The following is a 19629-nucleotide window of genomic DNA, read 5'->3' on the forward strand; positions in this document are numbered from 1 at the left end:
AAAATAAAAGATTTGTCTCTCATTGGACAAATCATATTTTGTGACTATTTATTAATCCCTAACATAGCAGAATCTTGGGCATAGCTCACATTACAGATCCCATCTTGTTTAGACATAGCCAAAAAAGTGTAGCTGCAAATGTATTCAATAATGTTTTAAATTATGCAAAAGATATGAATGTTTCAAAGTAATTTGCCAATAAACTAACCCAAGATAAAAATTTCCATTATCACCTTGCTAGCAGGTGCCAAATAGTGTTGACTAACGGATGGTCTGGAAAAGCTGAGCTGTTGGGGAAGTCCAGAGGCCACTGTGTTTATAAAAGTAAAATCACCAAAAGTATTCACACATCAGTAGCTTGCAACTTGATTTTATCGTAATACAGTTTTTTGCAATGGCGTCCAAAATCAACTGCAAGCAAACCTGAAAAATAGGCATTTTATCATACAGTGATGTTTTCTGCAATACTATTATCCCTGCAATGCTCTAATGTTTTATTTATTTACTTTTACGACTTTTATACACAAAAATGGCCTGATGTGGTCTTTTGATTTTTAAGGTTACTTCATCCCACAGTACTATTTTAGTCTCCATAACATTACATCAAAGGCAAAATACTTTATTCTTCTCTCGCCATTCACTTATAACTGATGTATTGTGAAGTTCCTCCTTTCTTCTGACTATAACAAGTGTAGTTTTACATTTTTCAGTTATTTCTTCTGATATTTGCTAATGACCATCTTGTGAAGCTTAAGAGAGTAGTGAGTGTAATTACTTTTTTCCAGACTTTGATCCTAGTTCTAGACACTTTCTCTGACTGATGTATGCAGTCAATCATCTGAGATTGACACCTCCGACTTCATGGACAGGCCTGTAAGTCTACACCTTGCTGTGAGACCTTTGCAGACCCTGAACTATAACACTGTAGGTTAGGTTCATAGGTTGTTACTAGGCCATTGACCTGAGGATCTTTACAACCCTTGCTGTTAAATCCCAATAACTAAAATGAGTTGTCTAATTATCTTCTCCTGAAGCTATAAAGGTCCTGTGCAGCTACCCCTTATATTAATCACTGACGTGCCTTAACCAGAATACTGTGACAAATTATCATTTATTTGTGTAAAATATCAATAGGCATAAGTCATAGAAGTCAAAAAAATATATCTTTATTAAAGAGAAGCAATTTGCAGAAGAAAGGCAGGATGGACTTAACCTCACTCTCAAATCAAAGAAAACAAATAGCAGCTACTCAAAACCCCACTGGAAGAGTTCAAAATTCTCAAATGGCTTTTTGAACTTATTAGCCGAGGCATTTTCCACAAAAAACAGTCCCAATATACACCAGGTGTTTTCACTACAGCATAGGACTCACAGTGGCATGAATACATAATCCCTTCTTCCAGTTAGCAAAAGCTCCTTCCTTCTCTTAAGCTCTCTGGTAGAGATACATTAACTCCTAGTTTCCAAATTTCAAGTAGAGGCATGCTCCCCTAGTTTTCAAGTTCTAGAAAGGTAGAAAGACATTTCTTTTTTCTCTGGTAATTCAAGTCACTGAACTTTCTGGAACCCATATTCTCTAAAATCCTCTAAAATAAATTATAACAGAGAAGCCCTTTTTGCTGCTGATTTGTTCACTCTCTCTGTGAACTGACTCATAAATCATATTCCTTACAAAAGTACATGTGTGTGTGTGTGTGTGTGTGTGTGTGTGTGTGTGTGTGTGTGTGTGTGTGTGTGTGTGTGTGTGTGTGTGTGTGTGTGTGTGTACGTTTGTGTGCATCTATGCATATGTGTTTGTATGTGCATGTTCATCTACATGCGTGTGTGTGTGTGTGTGTGTGTGTGTGTGTGTGTGTGTGTGTGTGTGTGTGTGTGTGTGTGTGTGTGTGTGTGTGTATGCGTGCGAGTGCACATGTGCGTGTGTGTGCGTGCGTGCGTGCATGTGTGTGTGTGTTTAATTGATATGGAATAAAAGATGACTTTTCAACAGAAGAAAATGCCATGTGATGGTAACATCTTCATTGCTGTTTTGGATGTCAGACTCCTTGAAAGTTCCCTCCTACATGACTAATGATTGCATTGAGTAGTAAGAGTAGTAAACCCCAAGTAGCACATGGTGCTTTAGCTTACATAACGTACTGTAACTGACAGAAAATAAAATGGGTATAAGTGTGGAGTATTTTACAGCGTTCAAAGCTCCAATATACATAGTGTTGCCACACAGCAGCAAGTAGAAGTGAAGTACTCTCTAACAAATGAAGAGATTTAAAAGCTGTTAGGATCTGCACTGTGCCACACATTTGTTTTTGTGTGTCTGACATTTTGAAGTGTTGCAGCCTTCAAAGCTGTGAAAATGTTTTGGATCCTGCCCTGTGGTGTTTGTTGCTAATACCTTCACACAAGACTAGAGCATAACAGCACTGAAAAATGTTTAACAAACTTTGTTAAGCACCTTTCTTATGTCTAAAAGGTGCTTAACATAGTTGTCTCCTTCCAAGTTTCTCAGTGTAACTGTAGCGCTCTGTGTATTACTTAGGGAATTATGATCAGGCTGCCAATCATAACCAATTTGTCGATGTTTTTGAGAAATGGATTTAGGAAATTCAGCTTTTTATTGAATTCATTTTTCAAACACATTAGAAAATTGGAAACATATCACTAAGGAATTCTTTTTAGCATCTATTTTAAGTACATTGCTCTGCAGTTTGATATTAGATACTTTCCAGAGCTAGAAATGCTTACAATGTTCTATTTGGTTTGTCACTTTAATTAAAATGTATATGAGTCACTATTCTTTGCATGAGTTCAAACAGGGGTGCTCTCAAATGATAACAAAGAGGTGACCACTGATGCTACTCCCCATAATAAAATGAAACAGGAATAATGTCAAAATAACGTATTTATTTATTATATTTAAATAAATGTAGGGAACGCTGTGAACATGTTAAACAATACTTACATAGCTGTACCACAGCAGAGCAGCTAAAACAGCAAAAAAAGATCCCTATTTAGACATGTTTTAACTTCTTTACAGTTCAACTATGCTCTTTAGATAATGTATGAAATAGCCCACTGTAGACCCTTTCCAGGCACAACTCATGGTACAAGGTCAAGCGTGAGTGCTAATTATACAAGTTTACAGTAAAAGATCAAACAACATGATTGTCACAGGTTTGACGACTGGAATACCCATAGGTAACCCACACACCTGATAACATGCCTTCCCCATAAAAGGAGTAACCAGAACACAGAACAGAGACAGACTTTACAAAGTGTGAAAAAACTGACATAAAATTACCAAAGATTCAGAAATACTCCCACCAGATTATAATATACTCAGACTAGGTAGAACCAATAAAAAAGCAAGTGGAGTTACAGTTTTCTACAGAAATGTTTTAGATCCCACCACTTACCATGATACTACTCTCACCTTCAACAATACTGAATATCTCATCTCACTCCTAAAACTGAATACTCACAAATCCTTAGGCATCACAGAGCTACACGTACCACCTGGAAGCAAGACATCCTTCATGGGATCTTTGACAACATAAGACTGAAAGCCATCTTACTAGGAAATGTTACCACAGCAAAAGCTAGCCCTAGAAAACACAATGAATTCAATTCAGCCCTACAGCTTCTCTCAGCTAATCAAGACTCCAACCAGAATTAGCAAGACCACATCTAAAGAATCCATCCTAGACTGGATTCTAATATCCACTCCAAACTATGTTGCCACAAGTGGCACCCCCACCTAATAGACTAAGTGACCGGCAGTTCGGTTACATAATTAGACACCCCAAATGCCCCCACAAGGCTCATCACTATAACACAGTCAGAGAATCAGTAACTTCAATAAAGAAACTTTTACTTCCAACCTGCTCCAGATCAACTGGGCTACACTTAAAACTCTTCCTGTTGGTGAATCAATAGTCACATTTAATACAAAATTTCTAAATATCCTGGCAGCACAAGTACCATGAGGAACAGAAAGAGTTAAAAATAAACCAGCCACTTGATTAACTAAAAAATAAATAAATAAAGCAACTCATAAAGCTTAGAGATAAAGTCCATCCCCAACCAATAACTCCCAAAGCATTGCTTCACAGTTTAAGTCACACTTTATAAATACAGTGACCTCCCTCTTACAAAACAAAACTACTACAAATCCAGCCGTCTTACTCCCGTCATTGAAGCCACAACAGATTATCAGACTTAGTCCAGTGCCAACATCTACAATTAAAAATTATCCACTGACCCTGAAGACAACTGCTGTCCCTGACCAACATCTGAATACCTCAAACCCACTGCAGAAAGCTTTGCATATCCTATCTCACTTCTAATAATCTGCTCTATCCAAGAAACTATGTCCCTGGTTTATTGAAATATCCTATATAATACCTCTCCATAAAGGCAGATCATCAAGTGAGCTCACAAACTATAGACCAGTCAACATTCTCTCACCCTTATCCAAAATCATGGAAAGATATATTCAGCCTCAACTTACTACACATATTACTTCTCAACCTCCTCACTCCATCATAGCATGGTTTCAGAACCAATCACAGTACAATCACTCCTCTTCTAAGGCTGACAGATATAATGTGTCAATAGGAATTCAGGTCTTCTAACTTCAGCCCTAATTCTAGATTTATCCAAGGTGTTCCAACACAGTCAATCATGAAATTCTTCTAAATAAACTCTCGTCCTATGAACTATCACTCTCTTCACTTAAATGGTTTCTTATCTACCTCACTAATACCTCCCAAGCAGTGAAACTGGAGGATGATTTTTCCTCTTTCCTTCCTATAGCCACAAGGCTGCATCCTAGGACCACTACTATTCAACTTATTTATCAAAGACCTAAACCCAGCAGCCCAAACAGGCCACCACAGTACAATATGCTGATGACTCCACACTGTGTTCTGCTAGGACATTATCTATACTCCAAGCACTCACCCAGAAATCCTTCTCCTCCATAGAGACTTAGCTTGACAGCTCACAATTCCCCCTGAATCAAATAAATAAATAAATAAACTATTACTGTTAATCCTCAACTTTCTCTGTCTCTTCCCAAAAAACTACGTTTAATATATTGCAATCCAAAAAGATCAATATAAAACTGCTATCCCACACCAAACAACTACATGGGATTATAGACCACCTGAAATCTGATCTACCCCTTCAGCAAGCCATAAAGAAGACACCCCAATAGCTAGGCTGCCCCTGTACAGTAAAACATAGCCTTACTGACTCTCCTAGACAAAACACAGCCCCCCCTTCACTGCTCCCCACCCTATTAAATGTCTTTCCTATCCAAACCAATTTTAACTCCTCTCTATCAGCAAAACTAGAACAATACCACGATAAAATACCCAAATTCACAACAAACCAACAATATAGATCACATCATTGCCTTTCTCTAAAACAATTAAACTGGCTTGAATTAAATAATTCTCTATTATACTAATTACAACATTCAGACTACTGCATAACCCTGAAAAAGTCCCATCTCTTCACTCCAGCACTCAACATTACACTACTAAGAGACCTCTGCTCTGCAATGACAAATCATTGCTCTCCATACCTAAACCTAACAATGCAGGATACTCCTTATATTCACACTGCATTGCTAATAGCTGGAATACCATCCCACTCAACTTAAGAACAATATGCAACCTGAAAAACTTCAAATGGCAAATGAAGCAATACCTGACAGATAAAAGGCTCTGCACATGTATCAGCACTGGTAAAACTGGTAACGACAGAGCTATATGAATTTGTGCCACAACTCTGGTCTGCACAAAACCTAATGTACCATTATCACAACCGTACCCTCCTCTATCGTGTCATCTTTATCTTCCTTGTGCCGTCTCCCCACTTTCCTTTCTTGGGACTGCTCATCTTCCTATGTCCTAGATTTTGAACACATCTTTATAGTAACAGATATTCTTACATAAAACCTGACACTCTGTGCATGTTGATGATATGGCACTGCACATACTTCCCTGCATTAGATGTAACTGTTACGTTTAATCAAAATTATTTGTAAATGGATCTGATGTCAAGGATGTCTGAATAATGGAAATGTTGCTTATGAATGAAATGGACTGGAAATGAGGACCAGCTGAAATGATGTCCATGATGTCTGTAGAATGGAGCTTTTCTCCCCAAGCCTCTCAACAAATGCCAATAAATAAATAAAATATGCAGCTCTGTCTTCTACATGCAATATTCTTCCAAACATATAAATTATTGCTTTTTTCTTTCATTGTATAATGAGATCATGGCTGAAAAACGACCAGTGATCTGTTCCACTTAGCTCACATAAAAATGATATGAACAAAATAAAATAAAGCCTAAGAAGTGAGACATGTAATGCAGAAACCATAAGCACTGAGACATACTATGACACCAAATCATGTTAACATGTTCTTCTATTTTAGATTCCCAGTAATGGCACAAATTACTGTAGTCTAAAAAAATGACTTACGTTATAAGTTGTGCATTGTCATGAGGCTTTTTCTTTTTCAGATTTTCTTTGCGCCAGGTAAGGAAGTTTTTCAGTGTGATATTAGGAACTGTGCTAACATAAATGAGATCTCCACTTGTCCATACCTCCATACCAACCAAGGCTACACGGAAGTTTATTGTCCGATAAAGCTAACATAACAAAAGAAAAGTGATATTAAGGGGTAATATATATATATATATATATATATATATATATATATATATATATATGTGTGTGTGTGTGTGTGTGTGTGTGTGTGTGTGTGTATATATCACAGTATCAAAACACCATTTTATAGTCCAAAATATACACAAAGACAAATATAAAACATCATCTAATAAAATGCTTCATTGTACATGTATTATGTCATTCAAATATGTCCTTCGTAGTTCAGTAATACTGAACATAATAAAGCTTATGTGTCATGCTGTTTTAATAACAGAGAAACATGTAAGATTACTGCTTTAATAGTAACTAGATAAACAGATTTGAATACATTTTGCATACCATGTACGCTGAGTACATGAACCATGTGGATCTATTTATACTATTTACATATGCAGACTAATTAAATTCATAAGATTAAATTGGTCAGGTCTGCTAGCATATTGGAAGGCAATAGGAGTACATGCTAAAATTAGGTAACACCTCTACAAGAGCACCCAACTTCAGTTGCAATATTAAAATTTAGTTTAATTCTGAATGTGTGATAGAAAATAATTGCTCTGCGCTCAATAAATAATGCATTCTTGTGTTCTCATGCAGAGCTGCTGTAGGTCCTGTCCAGGATACAAGTGAAGGAAACTACCCTAAGGTCTACAACTGACAGGTTGGTTCCCAGTCCATTATTCCATAAGACAGGTGTTTACATTAAAGTACAGCATGGAAAGGGATAAGAGGAAATATCCACTCTTCCATTTTCCACATTTGCTTTATCCATTTCAGGATGACAGGGAGTCCATGATCTTTCCAGGCAAAATCCTGGATGGACCACCAGTCCAATGCAGGAGACATTCATGGTGACACCCACACCACATGCATGCCTAGGGCCAATCTGAGTAACACCAGACCACGTACTGCATGTCTCTGGAGTATTAAAGGAAACCGGTCTCCATGGCAATAAGCTATGCAAGCAGAGGAAGAACATGCAGACTCAATACTGAAGGCATCCAAACCATGAAGCAGTGTCGGCCATTCTACCACTGTTTTACTTAATTTATGTACTTATTTAACCACAGACCAATAATTTACTAAAGCTGCAGGAAAAAAAAACAGACAAAACGAAAATAAAAGAACAAGTGGTGCATATGCAAAACTAGACCAACTAGAACTTTTTTTGTTTTTTTTTTTTTTTTTAACAAAGAAAAGATTGCAGTTGACCTAAAATGAAGCATGTTCCTCTCTCAAACTCATCACACAAGAAATTTGAACAAAGCCTAAAATATTGGGGGGGACAAAGGCCCAAAAATAAGGACAGATTTAAAATATTGCCCTTATAATGTTGTTAGACTAACTGAATTTGTGTTAGCATGCATTTTCTGAAGGATATGAAGTCTGAAACTCAAATGTATGTCACTATTTAGTTACTTCAGTTCTCTGTGATTTTGCCAGAGAATCACAAAAGTTTGTGAGGAACAGACCAAAGATGTGAGATAAAAATCTGGGCATTCTGTGAAAAATCTGGACACATCACAGGTATGTGTATGAAGACACCAAACAGGTCCAAATTACAGAAAGTATAAAAAATAAATCACCAGAAAACAACAAAACACAATTGAAACAAACTAATAAGGGTAAATAGTGACTTTAATAATAAAATAATTCATCAGAACTAAATAAAATATATTGATTACTCCTTTATATAGCTAAAACAGTCATACAATTTTGATCTCAACGATTAAAAGATTTCAAATAATGTTTTGCATTTATGCTGTTGTTTAAACCTGGGCTTCTATCAGCCACTAGGAGTAGCTGCCACATTAATTCTTTAATTTGTGATTTATTGTAAAGACCACCCTGTCTCTTGCCTTCCCTCTGATTGTCAACAAACTAATGGACAACTTTCAAATGTTTACATTCTACACTATGACTGAACTAAGCATTGCCACTGTCCTTTCTTAATAGCATAATAATGTTCCTTTATGCACTGTGAGATCTTCCTTCACCCTCTTGCAACACCTTACTCATGTGCGACAAACCTTACCCTTACCCTATTACTCTCCATAAATCCAGCCTGACACATATGTTACTAAAACTCCTCTCCCAAATAGTACAACTAAACAAGACACATGGACACAGTTTTCACAGAATACCACTGAAACACACACACACACACACACACACACACACACACACACACACACACACACACTTCCTTTAAAAATTTAACATTTTACGTTGCTCATTTCACAACTTCTGTACTTTGCCACCAATGTACTTAATAGTTTAAGTTTAGAGATATTTCATTTAAAGATGGTGAGTAAGTGGCAATAGTTCTTTAATTCAAATTTTACATATAGACCTAGATAGATAGATAGACAATAGATGTGAATGATTTTTGAGGAGGAGCAGAAAAAAATTACCAAGAAGGAGAATATGCAAACTCTACACAGCAATGACCAAAAGTTAAGAATGTTCCCAGTTTAGATATATGATGCAGAGACCTTAACCTCTGACCCCCAGTGGAAACTAAGAAAATAGGAGAAGGTACTAATTAACAAGACCAAATCCACAGACTCCCTCAAAGTTTCAGTAAAGCAAGTGTCACACACTTACTCCAAAAATCCAAACACTGTAAGAAACTTTCTACAAGGTATTTCTCAGTGGAATAGCTATACAAAAATACTCCTCAGATTTGAAACAATATGAACCTAGAACTGATATTAACTATTATTAATCTTAAACTTAAAACTTAAACTTAAAAAATATTGAAAAACAAAGTTGTCTACTCAAATAAATCTCTTAAACCTAGTAAATCACGTAAAAAATCCAATCCAGGATATGTTGAATTCACAGTTCCTTTATTAGTAAGCACAGACGAATGATCCATCATACTTATTGGTTAATACATTTAAGAAACTTAATTAAATAGCAGTTGAAGTGAGACTGATAAAGTTTCTGCAGTAAATACAGATCAATCCAGCTGTAAGAAAAACCACCCCCATTCTTCTCGTAAAATCAAGTGATAACAAGGATCTAGGCTAAGCTAAAATACTATACTATTCAACATAAAAAATCCCTGTCTAGCTATTTATTTATTGCATCCTTACAATATTTTAACATTTTAAAAACAAAAATCTCAATAATAAAATGCATTTATGTTCTCACCCTATTAATTTACTCAAATCTCTTAACTAAAATCACTTTTGGTTCTTCTTCAGGTCTGCGCAAACTAGAAATTCCAAGTTTTACTGTCTGTCTATACATAATTGTCAATTAGAAGTAAGATACAGTTCAAACTGCTGAAAATATATCTAACTCATTTGTATTACCAATAACTAGATTTGATTCTAAGAAAAACTTAAATATGAAGAAAAACTGACACAAAAATTGTATTTAAGTCATACGTAAGTCTTTTTTAAGTGTTATAAGCTTTAGGTAGTTAGACAATGCAAGCTTTGTACATAAACAATGTATGTAACAGTCAGTGCAGGGGAAATGGAAAAAAACATATGTGCCCATTTAAAATCTATGAGACTGAATTATAAAAACCCATGATGTGTACAAACTAGGGGTATAGAGGTGTACTTTCCAGTGTGCATCAATATATAAAAATGTATATTATATGTGCATCAAAAGTTTTAAAATCACTACATGTTCAATATCACAGAACCATTGTACATGCACAAAATGATTATATTTTACAGTGTCTGAAAACAAAACAAAAAAATGTGTCACATAATTCCCATTTAAATTCCAGCTATTTTTACAAAGCAGAGCCCATTGAAAATATATCTATAATGTCCAATGTACCCTAAAATTGTATCTATAAATGTGAACCTAATGCAGTGAAGAGGAAAATGAACTTGTATATTTATCAGAAAAAAATGTTAAGGGTATTGTAAATGAATATGTATGTGTCACTGTAAGGAATCAAGATAGAATCTAAAGAAATATATATATATATATATATATATATATATATATATATATATATATATATATATATAAACATAGTACAGAAAATCTCACTATAGTCAAAAATCAGTAACCAAGGAGTAACAGTAGCTCTCTAAGGAAGATACTTGTATGTGTTATTAGTGTTAATCAATGTTGTATATTTTAGATTCATAACTAAAATGAGAAGCAAATCTAAATATTCCTATTCCTTTTAAAATTCAAGGGTGACATAGGCAAATGAAAAACTGGATCAAAAAATACAAAACACAAAATATAAAAATAATAAAAAATTATAAAATATAATACAATAAACAAAAAATATAATAATAAGCAATGTGTAAACATTGTGTAAATTATTTGTTTGAAATGTCCCATATAATCCATCACATTGGGTGAGTCCAGTTAATGAGAGATGCAATGTGGTAATTTTTGAAGTTCCAGCACACTTTTCAAAGAACTATAATAATTCAGTCCAGGTGGGTGAAAGGAATTCAGCCTGACTTGCCAAATGAATTTGTGTCTTTCCAGGGTGTTGTTTTTTATTACAGATGGACTGTATTTACAGCAGACACTTTGCCACTCCTACTTCATCTGCTATTTAAGTTTTCTTAAATGTATTAACCATTAAGTCTGATGGATGTCTGTGCTTCCTAATAAAATAACTGTGAATTCAGCATATACTGGATTGGATTTTTTACTTTCTTTACTAAGTTTATGAGATTTATTTGAGTAGACAGCTTCATTGTTTTATTACTTTTTAAATTTAAGTTTTAAATTTAAGTTTAATAACAGTTAATGCCAGTACTAGGCTCATATTGTTTCAAATCTGGGTAGTATTTTTACATAGTTATTCCACTGAGAGCACCTACTGCAAAGTTTCTTACAGTGTTGAAGGTACTAATCAATACACACACCTCCAACCACAGGCGTATTTAGTAGTAACAACACTAAACTCAGTTGTATACACATTTGGTACATTCTGCAATTTCTGAAAAGTTCTTAAGTGCGTCATTTTGGCTTTATTGGTCTTTGTAAGTGGGTTTTGTTTTACGCACAAACTAAATATACTGGTAAATCACTCTAGTAGTCTTTCAGTACCACAGGTAGGCCTAAGGCTGATGTGATTACACTCTAAACTTTGCCATGCATGAGTAACTCACTAAGTAAGTTGGTTGACAAAGAAGGTCTATATTACGTTATCGAAGATTAAGGTGATCGAACACCTAAACGTCGACCTGTAAATGTTGAACCCTTAAAACCACAAATGGCCATTTACGCAAATGTTTTCTCTGGGAAAAAAATTTGCTTAACCATAGGAAACAAAACAAACCTTTAAACACTAATCAAGTAGGGGGCTTCACCACTCATGCCCCCGATGTGGGCAGCTGTGCTGCCACACCCCCCTAACTAAATACACCAACTCTGAGATTGCTCTACTTTGGGGAAAAGGGTAAATTACCAATGATGGCCAAGCATATTTTTTTCCCAGGGAAAAAAATTAATGTAAATGGCCATTCGCGATTGTCAGAGTTCGACATTTATGGGTAGACGTTTAGGTGTTCAATCACCAAAACGTTTGATCACGTAATATAGACCCGACAAAGAGTCTGGAAAATAAATGGATCAATTACTGAACCTTAAGTCTCTGCAGCAGGAATAATAACAGAAGAAGAGAACAAATTTGATAACCTAAAAGATAAACCATTCCCAGGAGGAGCTACTCATCCGTAAAGGCTACAAAAACTCTATACTCTGGGAGAAGACATCATTGTGTTAAGTTTTCTAAGGACATCAAACATCATGTCCTAAAGAGACTCAGAAACCAAACACAGAACAGTCAAAATGTTACAAACTTTTAAAAACTTGTTTGTCTTTTTAGATTAAGAAATCACTTTCTACAAGTTTACTAGAGGAATTAATAGAAGGTTTGATTCATGATTAAAGTTTTTAGATAAGTGAATGATGGTGGCACTTTAATACCCCAAGGCATAGTGCTGGGGGTAAAACAGAAGAGTTAAATATATAGTTTAGTGGTTTGACAATATGGATAATGCATAATTCAGATTCAGAAATAATCACATCTGGCAGAACTGGGAGTTATGTTCCAAACTACAAATATGGTACCCACTTATAGCAGTGAGCACAGGATATACAACAAAAAGCTCTGCTGAGGAGTTTGCATGGTGGAAAATCACTCCAACACACAGATATCTGTGAATCGATAGTGCTGCAGCACACACAGGAATAGAACTCTGCATATCACCAAGTGGTATAAACATTCTGAGTTCATATAAAAAATGGATGACCTGATCATTGTGATACATTTCACACAAATGGAAGGATCAGGTCCTAAAGACAGAATCCTGGAGTCAATAAAATTTACCATCATTCTTGGCCTGAAAGCCTATAGATCATAAATAGGGATGGCAGTATGCACTGAACTGAGGCTTGTGGGACTAGACAATATAAGTGGCCAAAAGCAAAGGAAATGCTTGGTGGATTACCTGCGCTCCTTCCTGTACCACTGTCTACCAATGAAAAAGATATGTGTATGGGCTGCATAAAAGGAGTCACAGAGAAGTTGCGGCTGCACTGCTGAGCTGAACATTTAATTGGATGGTATATAACTCAATGCACTCCCCCTCCTAAGGAGGAGCTGTATAGAATGGTAGAATGCTCATCTGCCTTTAATTAATTAATTAATTAATTCATTCATTCATTCATTTATGTTGCGAGGGTTAGTCTCAATAAGCCTGTGGTGTATTTCTAGGGGAGTCCCAAGGTGTTACCCAAAATGATTTGGGAAAATTTGGCCAGGGCTTTACAGAAATTCCCATATTCTTTTTTTTAATAATTTCAATGTATTCTACCTTTTATGGGTAATATAAATTGATGTAAGTCTGCTGTGCTTCTTTTGTGGTGTAATACTGACTTGAATGAATCCTTTTTCCTACAGCATATACCTGTAACACACAAAGCAAACCCTAATAAAATATTTTTGCTGTTTTTCACTGCATCTATAGCATTCAGGATTTCCAGTTGGTATCATCATCTTCCCCATTACTGTGGTATCTTTATATAATTCTAGATAAACAATTATTTAATTGCAGATGATGGTTTAAGAATAAATGCTACAATAGTCCTCATGAACTATATGTTTACTGTTTCACTAGCATATACTGCCTTGGTTATTATACAGGACTTTATCAGAACATGACTTGTAGTGTTACTGGGTCTTGCCATCACATCAGGTACCAGAAGATATGATTTCCTTCTTAAAGTAATGCACCTAAAATCTAAGTACATTTCCTAGTTTATGCTGTTACCTAATGTTAACTTACTTTATCTACGTGGTTGACTATTGACATCATGCGACTTCTTATTTCTTCCATATCTTTTCCAAGTTTAACATACTGAAAAAGATAGTCAAAGAAAACACTCATATTCAGAATCTTACTAAGAAAACAAATGCATAAAGGAGGTGTTCATTTAAAACGATGAATGTAAGAAAACATTAATCATATTTCAGGGTAGGTTACCTCACTGTTATCAACAACCAGGTATAGCTCCACATATTGTTTCTCTCTGATAAGCGGTGAAGGTTTCTGTAAAAAAACAAATAAAAAGAAAAAAAAGAAAGAAAGAAAATCAGTATTTTATTTACTTAATAAGGCTTTATTAAGACAGACTGGATATATTAAAACTGGCATCTCCTGCATTTAATGTCAAGAATACATTTCTATAGGCAATAAATTATAGAAATTACACAATAAATGGCCATTAGTATTAGAAAACATAACTATTGCAAATCGAGTATATCCCAATAGAAGGAAGTCTGGCTGTTGAGGTCTTGCTCAGCAGATGGCTTTCTATCAGGATATGCTATTTTAGTTGACTAATGAAACACTTTACATCAGACAGGGAAGAAATACGAGGAGCAGAAGGGATATTCTGCACAAGTCTGGACAGCTGAGACTTATGATTACCAGTAATATGACTGCTCACTCTACCACTAAACATACCTCAAAGCATCCCAGACGTTTACAAAAAGTCCCACATTTTCCTTATGTTTTTGTCCTGTCCCACATGTTTTTTTTCTGACTCTCTGCTAAATTGCTTTGGATTTTTGCCAGTCAATAATACAAGACAGAACAGTTTCATACTTACTCTGACACTGTACTATGCCAAAATCTGTTCTTCTACTGAAATTGTACATGAATACTGATGGTGCCGAGAGATAGAGAGAAGCCATCCTCTTCTCACCCATCTCACTGGCAGTGCACTGACTTACTGTGCAGATACAGGCATGCATGCATAGTACATCAGTATGCAGTTTAGGATGCAGATGAACACTGAAGTGTCATTATACAGTGCCATTGCTTAAAAAAGGTAAGCAATTTTTTTCTTAAATAATTTCATTGCATAATTCACTCGTGGGTGTATCACAGGATTTATCCACATTTGTCTTTGTTTGATCATCCAAGCTTCATCTTCATAATCAACTGTGGGTAAATTGTGATACTCACACGCACTTGGGGATTATTGCTAAAAGATAAAGCATCAGACTGCATAGTAATTAAGACGAATGACTGTAAGGGTTGTTTCTATTGCTTTTCTAAAGCTCAGGTTATCTTCCGAATCTCTGGATGGATGTCATACATCCTGTTACTTGCAGTAGAATCTATAAAAATAAAAATTAGTCTTGCCATTTCAGAAATTAAACAAAAAAACTGTTCTTTACAAGAGTTGCCTCTCTTGTACTTGGAGTACCTACAAAGACTCCATTATTTTTACCATGTGATGTTACTGCTAATATTACACGCTACTCTAAATGATAAGGGAGGCACACCACAAAAGCATATGCAAACTTCTTCTTGAACATTCTGAGCACAAACAAAAACATGGATGACCTGACCCTTTTGGATGTATTTCACATAGATGGAAGGATCCATCAATTCATCCATCCATCCATCCGCAAGCCCTTTTCCCATTTTTACACATGGAGTTGGTGTGTCACTTCAACAGTAACAATCATCTAGAGCCAAGGTTTACACCGCTGGATGACTAGCCTTGCCATGGTAGTTCTTTCACACCACAATGTTCGCATGTACACTCACACCTATGGCCAGTGTAGAGTGTCAAGTCCACCCACTGCATGTCTTTGGAATGTGGAAGGAAACAGGAGCACCCAGAGGAAACCCAAGCAACACAGGGAGGACATGCAGACTCTGCACAAAAGGCACCCCATCTGAAAAATGAACCAGGATACCCTCCATTACATCCCTTGTAAATCCTTTCTTCAGTTTGGGTCCCATTTACTATACTCTTCAGCACATTCCTAACCAAGGACACTATCTTGTGACTCGCATCATATTTACTTAAACAGGATATTAATTTTTTTGTGGGATCTCATCAAACTCTAAGTGAATCAGGTCCTAAAATTAGAATCCAGGTATCAATGAAACCTACCATCATTCTTGGCCTGAAAATCTATAGCTCAGAAACAGAGATGGAAATCACATGATTCATTAATCTTACATCATTCAAATGACAAGGCAATTTATAAGTCCTGAAGAAATTGTAAGGAAATATGGCCATACAAAATGAAGAAATGTTGTAGTATTGCAACCATAAAAGTTTTCAAATACAGAAATTGCTACTGTGAGCCATTTCTCTAAAAAAAGATAATGGAATGAGGCTTTTTAGAGAGACTAAACTAATCAATATTCTGCACTGAAATTAAGCAATCTATCCAGGTCTCCAGAGAGTCAGTATTTAAACTGTTTTGAAAGTCTTATTTTTAAAAATGCTGTCTTGCACCACTACCAATACAAGATGTTAAACACATAAAACTCTACCTCTTGCTAATTATAGTAATGTTATAGTGTTGTTGTTCTTTACCTCCCACATTTAAAATTTATGGCTCCTTCAAAACTCTGCACTGAAGGGATACCAGTGAATCCAGTGCAGCTGTGGATTCCAAATTTTTCAAACAAATCAGTACAAGAACAGAAAAGAAAGGAAACTTACTTAATTTCAGGAACTTCATCATAATATCCACTGACTACACAGCCTTAGTTATAGAGTAATTTTTCATATCTAGTAATGCAATGAATCATGGGAAATATATGAAGATCACGATAACATAGGCGTGAAGGCATCATCTCCCTTTTTCTCACTGACATAATTCAGGCTAATTTAAATGTAATGTACTTTTTATGACACCACATAGTTTTTCCTCATTGCCTGCAGCACAGTTTAAGATGGTAAAGATCTGTACTAAAATAAATGCATACATCTGTCCTTCTACTAAAATAATTGCGTACATCTGTCCTTCTACTTCGTCAGTAGTACTTCCTAGGTCTGCTGCTGTCATGATACCCCAGTTTTAAGAAGCTGATGAATAAATTTTCAAAACTGCATCATCATTACAAGCTGTTTCTCACTTTTTGTTCAATAAAATTCTACCAGCAAATACCAAAATTTTGATTTCAGAACAGGCAGCTGGAAAAAAATGCTTCAAAGTATATAATTTGCTTCAGCCTAATGGCAAAGAGCACATTGCCAAATTAGTAGGTGGATATGGAAAGGAAGTAATGTCAAAGGCATTTCTTAAATGAAAAGGCAAAAAAAAATTCAACATGTATGGAATCTAGTTTTCATCCATGGACATTTTGGTGATGAGGAATGAGAAGCCAATTCACAAATGTCAAACAAAAGGAATACAACTTGAAATAAATCCTCTTTTTGGCAAAAAATACTTAAATATACAATTCATGTGAAGCATAAGAAGCAAATGTGTTAATACATTTTTCAGTAAGATGATTATGCACAGTAAACCAGCAGAGAAATTCAGGAAGCCATAAAAACTAATAAGCTCATAGAATATTACTGGTTGTTCAGCTTTAGGACCAATTCATTAACCATCTGAAATGTCAGGACCAGCTAGAGCAAGTCTCAAACAGCAAAGACTGAATGGACAGAAGATCAGATTTATATATACTAAATCCAAGATGTCATTTCTTGGAATATTCCATTTTCTCCACGGCATCTCAGAGTTGAGATATATATATATATATATATATATATATAAAAGTTTGGGGTATGAGGGGGGCTTGTCCCCACATGGGGTGCAGAGGGCCTTCCCCCCATTCAAAAGAAATTTATAGGAGAAGAGTTATTTTTGAAATTCTTGCTTCTCCTGTGTTTTGAGTCTTTTTTTTTAGCTTGTCAGCACTCAGCATTTCAAGGCCGACATTTGAACTGGGAGTCCAACAGTCATGCATACGTTTTGCATTAGTACAAAATTATTTTGCAACAGAAACATTTAAGTAGCATGAAATTCACTTTGTAAAGGTCTCCTGCTTGTTTTAAATCATCACTTGGGCAGTAATCCATTGGACACGCTTTCACTGTTTTTACTAAATAAAGAATGGTACATTAAGAATAGCTTATGTAAGTACCCCAGACCAATTATGTTCCTGAAGGTCAGTTTCTACAGATAGGTTTACTAAGTGTAAGTAGAAATACTAGTTATCAGAATACTATGTTCAAGAACCTGTATTAATGGTTTGCATGCTTAAATAAAACATATCCAAAAGTCTTGTAATGATGTGATATAAACTATGATGGGAGGATAGAAACAGATATTAAAATCTGCAAAATGGGGTCTAACAGTCATCAAATAAATTATACTACAGCTGGCTGTCAAGTCATCACATGTTCTTTCCTTTACTTTTAAAAATATGTCTATTACCACAATTTTGGAATATTAATGCAATTAATTTCCATAAAGTAACAAAGAAAAAAACATTTGCCAAGCCAACTAGTCAAGTCTTTGAAAGCAAACTTTGAGGCAAAAATAGCCTCCCAAGCTAAGGATAACCATAAGGCATTTATCAGTTATGCCCACAGTCTTAAAGGCGACACCTAACACTGTCTGGAATTAGTTGTGGATGGCATCTCCTAAACATGACCTTAAGATATAGCAAATCTTCTGGTCAATAAATTCAGCTCAAATTTTTCTCACCATTACCTCAAGTTACCCGCCTCAAGAAATACCCTCCACCATTCTTCTACTAGATATCACCAAAGGACAGGTCACCAAAAACACAACTTCAGTTGGTCCTGACGATATTTCAGAATGCCTCTTAAATAGCTTTAAACAGGACTTATTAGGCCCACTAGTATCTCTATTTATCCACAGCCTCAGGACTGTTTTTGTCCTGGTGGAGTGGAGGACAGCAACAGTCATCCTTCTGCATAAAGGGGGACCATCAACTGACCAGGGAAATTACAGATCCATAGGCTTGTCTAGTCTTATATGCAAGGCTATGGAAAAAATAATCATGGATCTGATACATAATGGCATAGCAAATTTCCAAACACTGACCCAACCAAATTTGGCTTTGTCAAGGTCAGGTCATGCCTACTAAAGCTGGTAGACTTCTTTGAGAAAGGCACTAGGTCCACAGATAAAAATTGAACAGTGCATGCTGCCTACCTTGACCTGGCCAGGGCATTTGAAATATTTCCCACTCAGTTATTATACATAAACTCACAAAACTGGGCATAAATCCCTATGTCACCAGATGGACAGCAAAATGACTCATCGATGGAACACATGTTGTTAAAGTAGATAACTTCAGATCCAGCAAGAGCCCAGTTACCAGTGGTGTGCTACAGGGCTCAGTGCTGGGGTCACTCCTGTTCATAACACAGTGCTAGGGTCACTCCTGTTCATAACATACTTCTCTGAACTCAAGGCAAATGTAGATGGTCTCTGGCTCACAAGGTTTGCTGACAACTGCAAGTTGATGCAAGGGTCTGACTCAAACAAATGATTGGTGCCAGGGCCATGGCCTAAAACTAAAGGCAAACAAAATGCATAATCATGTCCTTTAGGAAGCCAAATACCCTTACAAATTACAACATTAATAGCACAACCCTAAGAGTGGACTCAGAGGTAAGAGATCTAGCCACACAGACAGATAGAA

General features: G+C 35.8%; 1 protein-coding gene across 2 annotated transcripts in view; it reads right to left on the reverse strand.

Moving 5' to 3' along the window:
• LOC122789351 (disintegrin and metalloproteinase domain-containing protein 8-like) overlaps positions 1–19629 on the reverse strand; it is a 688349-nt gene that overhangs the window by 259659 nt on the left and 409061 nt on the right. For both annotated transcript variants that reach the window (XM_044056732.1, XM_044056731.1), the window contains exons 7-9: positions 14173–14238; positions 13975–14046; positions 6494–6663 (exon numbers count right to left, since the gene is read on the reverse strand). In XM_044056732.1, the coding sequence (XP_043912667.1) occupies positions 6494–6663; positions 13975–14046; positions 14173–14238 (308 nt within the window). The remainder of the gene's footprint in view (positions 1–6493; positions 6664–13974; positions 14047–14172; positions 14239–19629) is intronic.

Source organism: Protopterus annectens, chromosome 14.part0 (assembly GCF_019279795.1).
Source record: "Protopterus annectens isolate FY-2018-M chromosome 14.part0, PAN1.0, whole genome shotgun sequence".
Classification (NCBI taxonomy): domain Eukaryota; kingdom Metazoa; phylum Chordata; order Ceratodontiformes; family Protopteridae; genus Protopterus; species Protopterus annectens.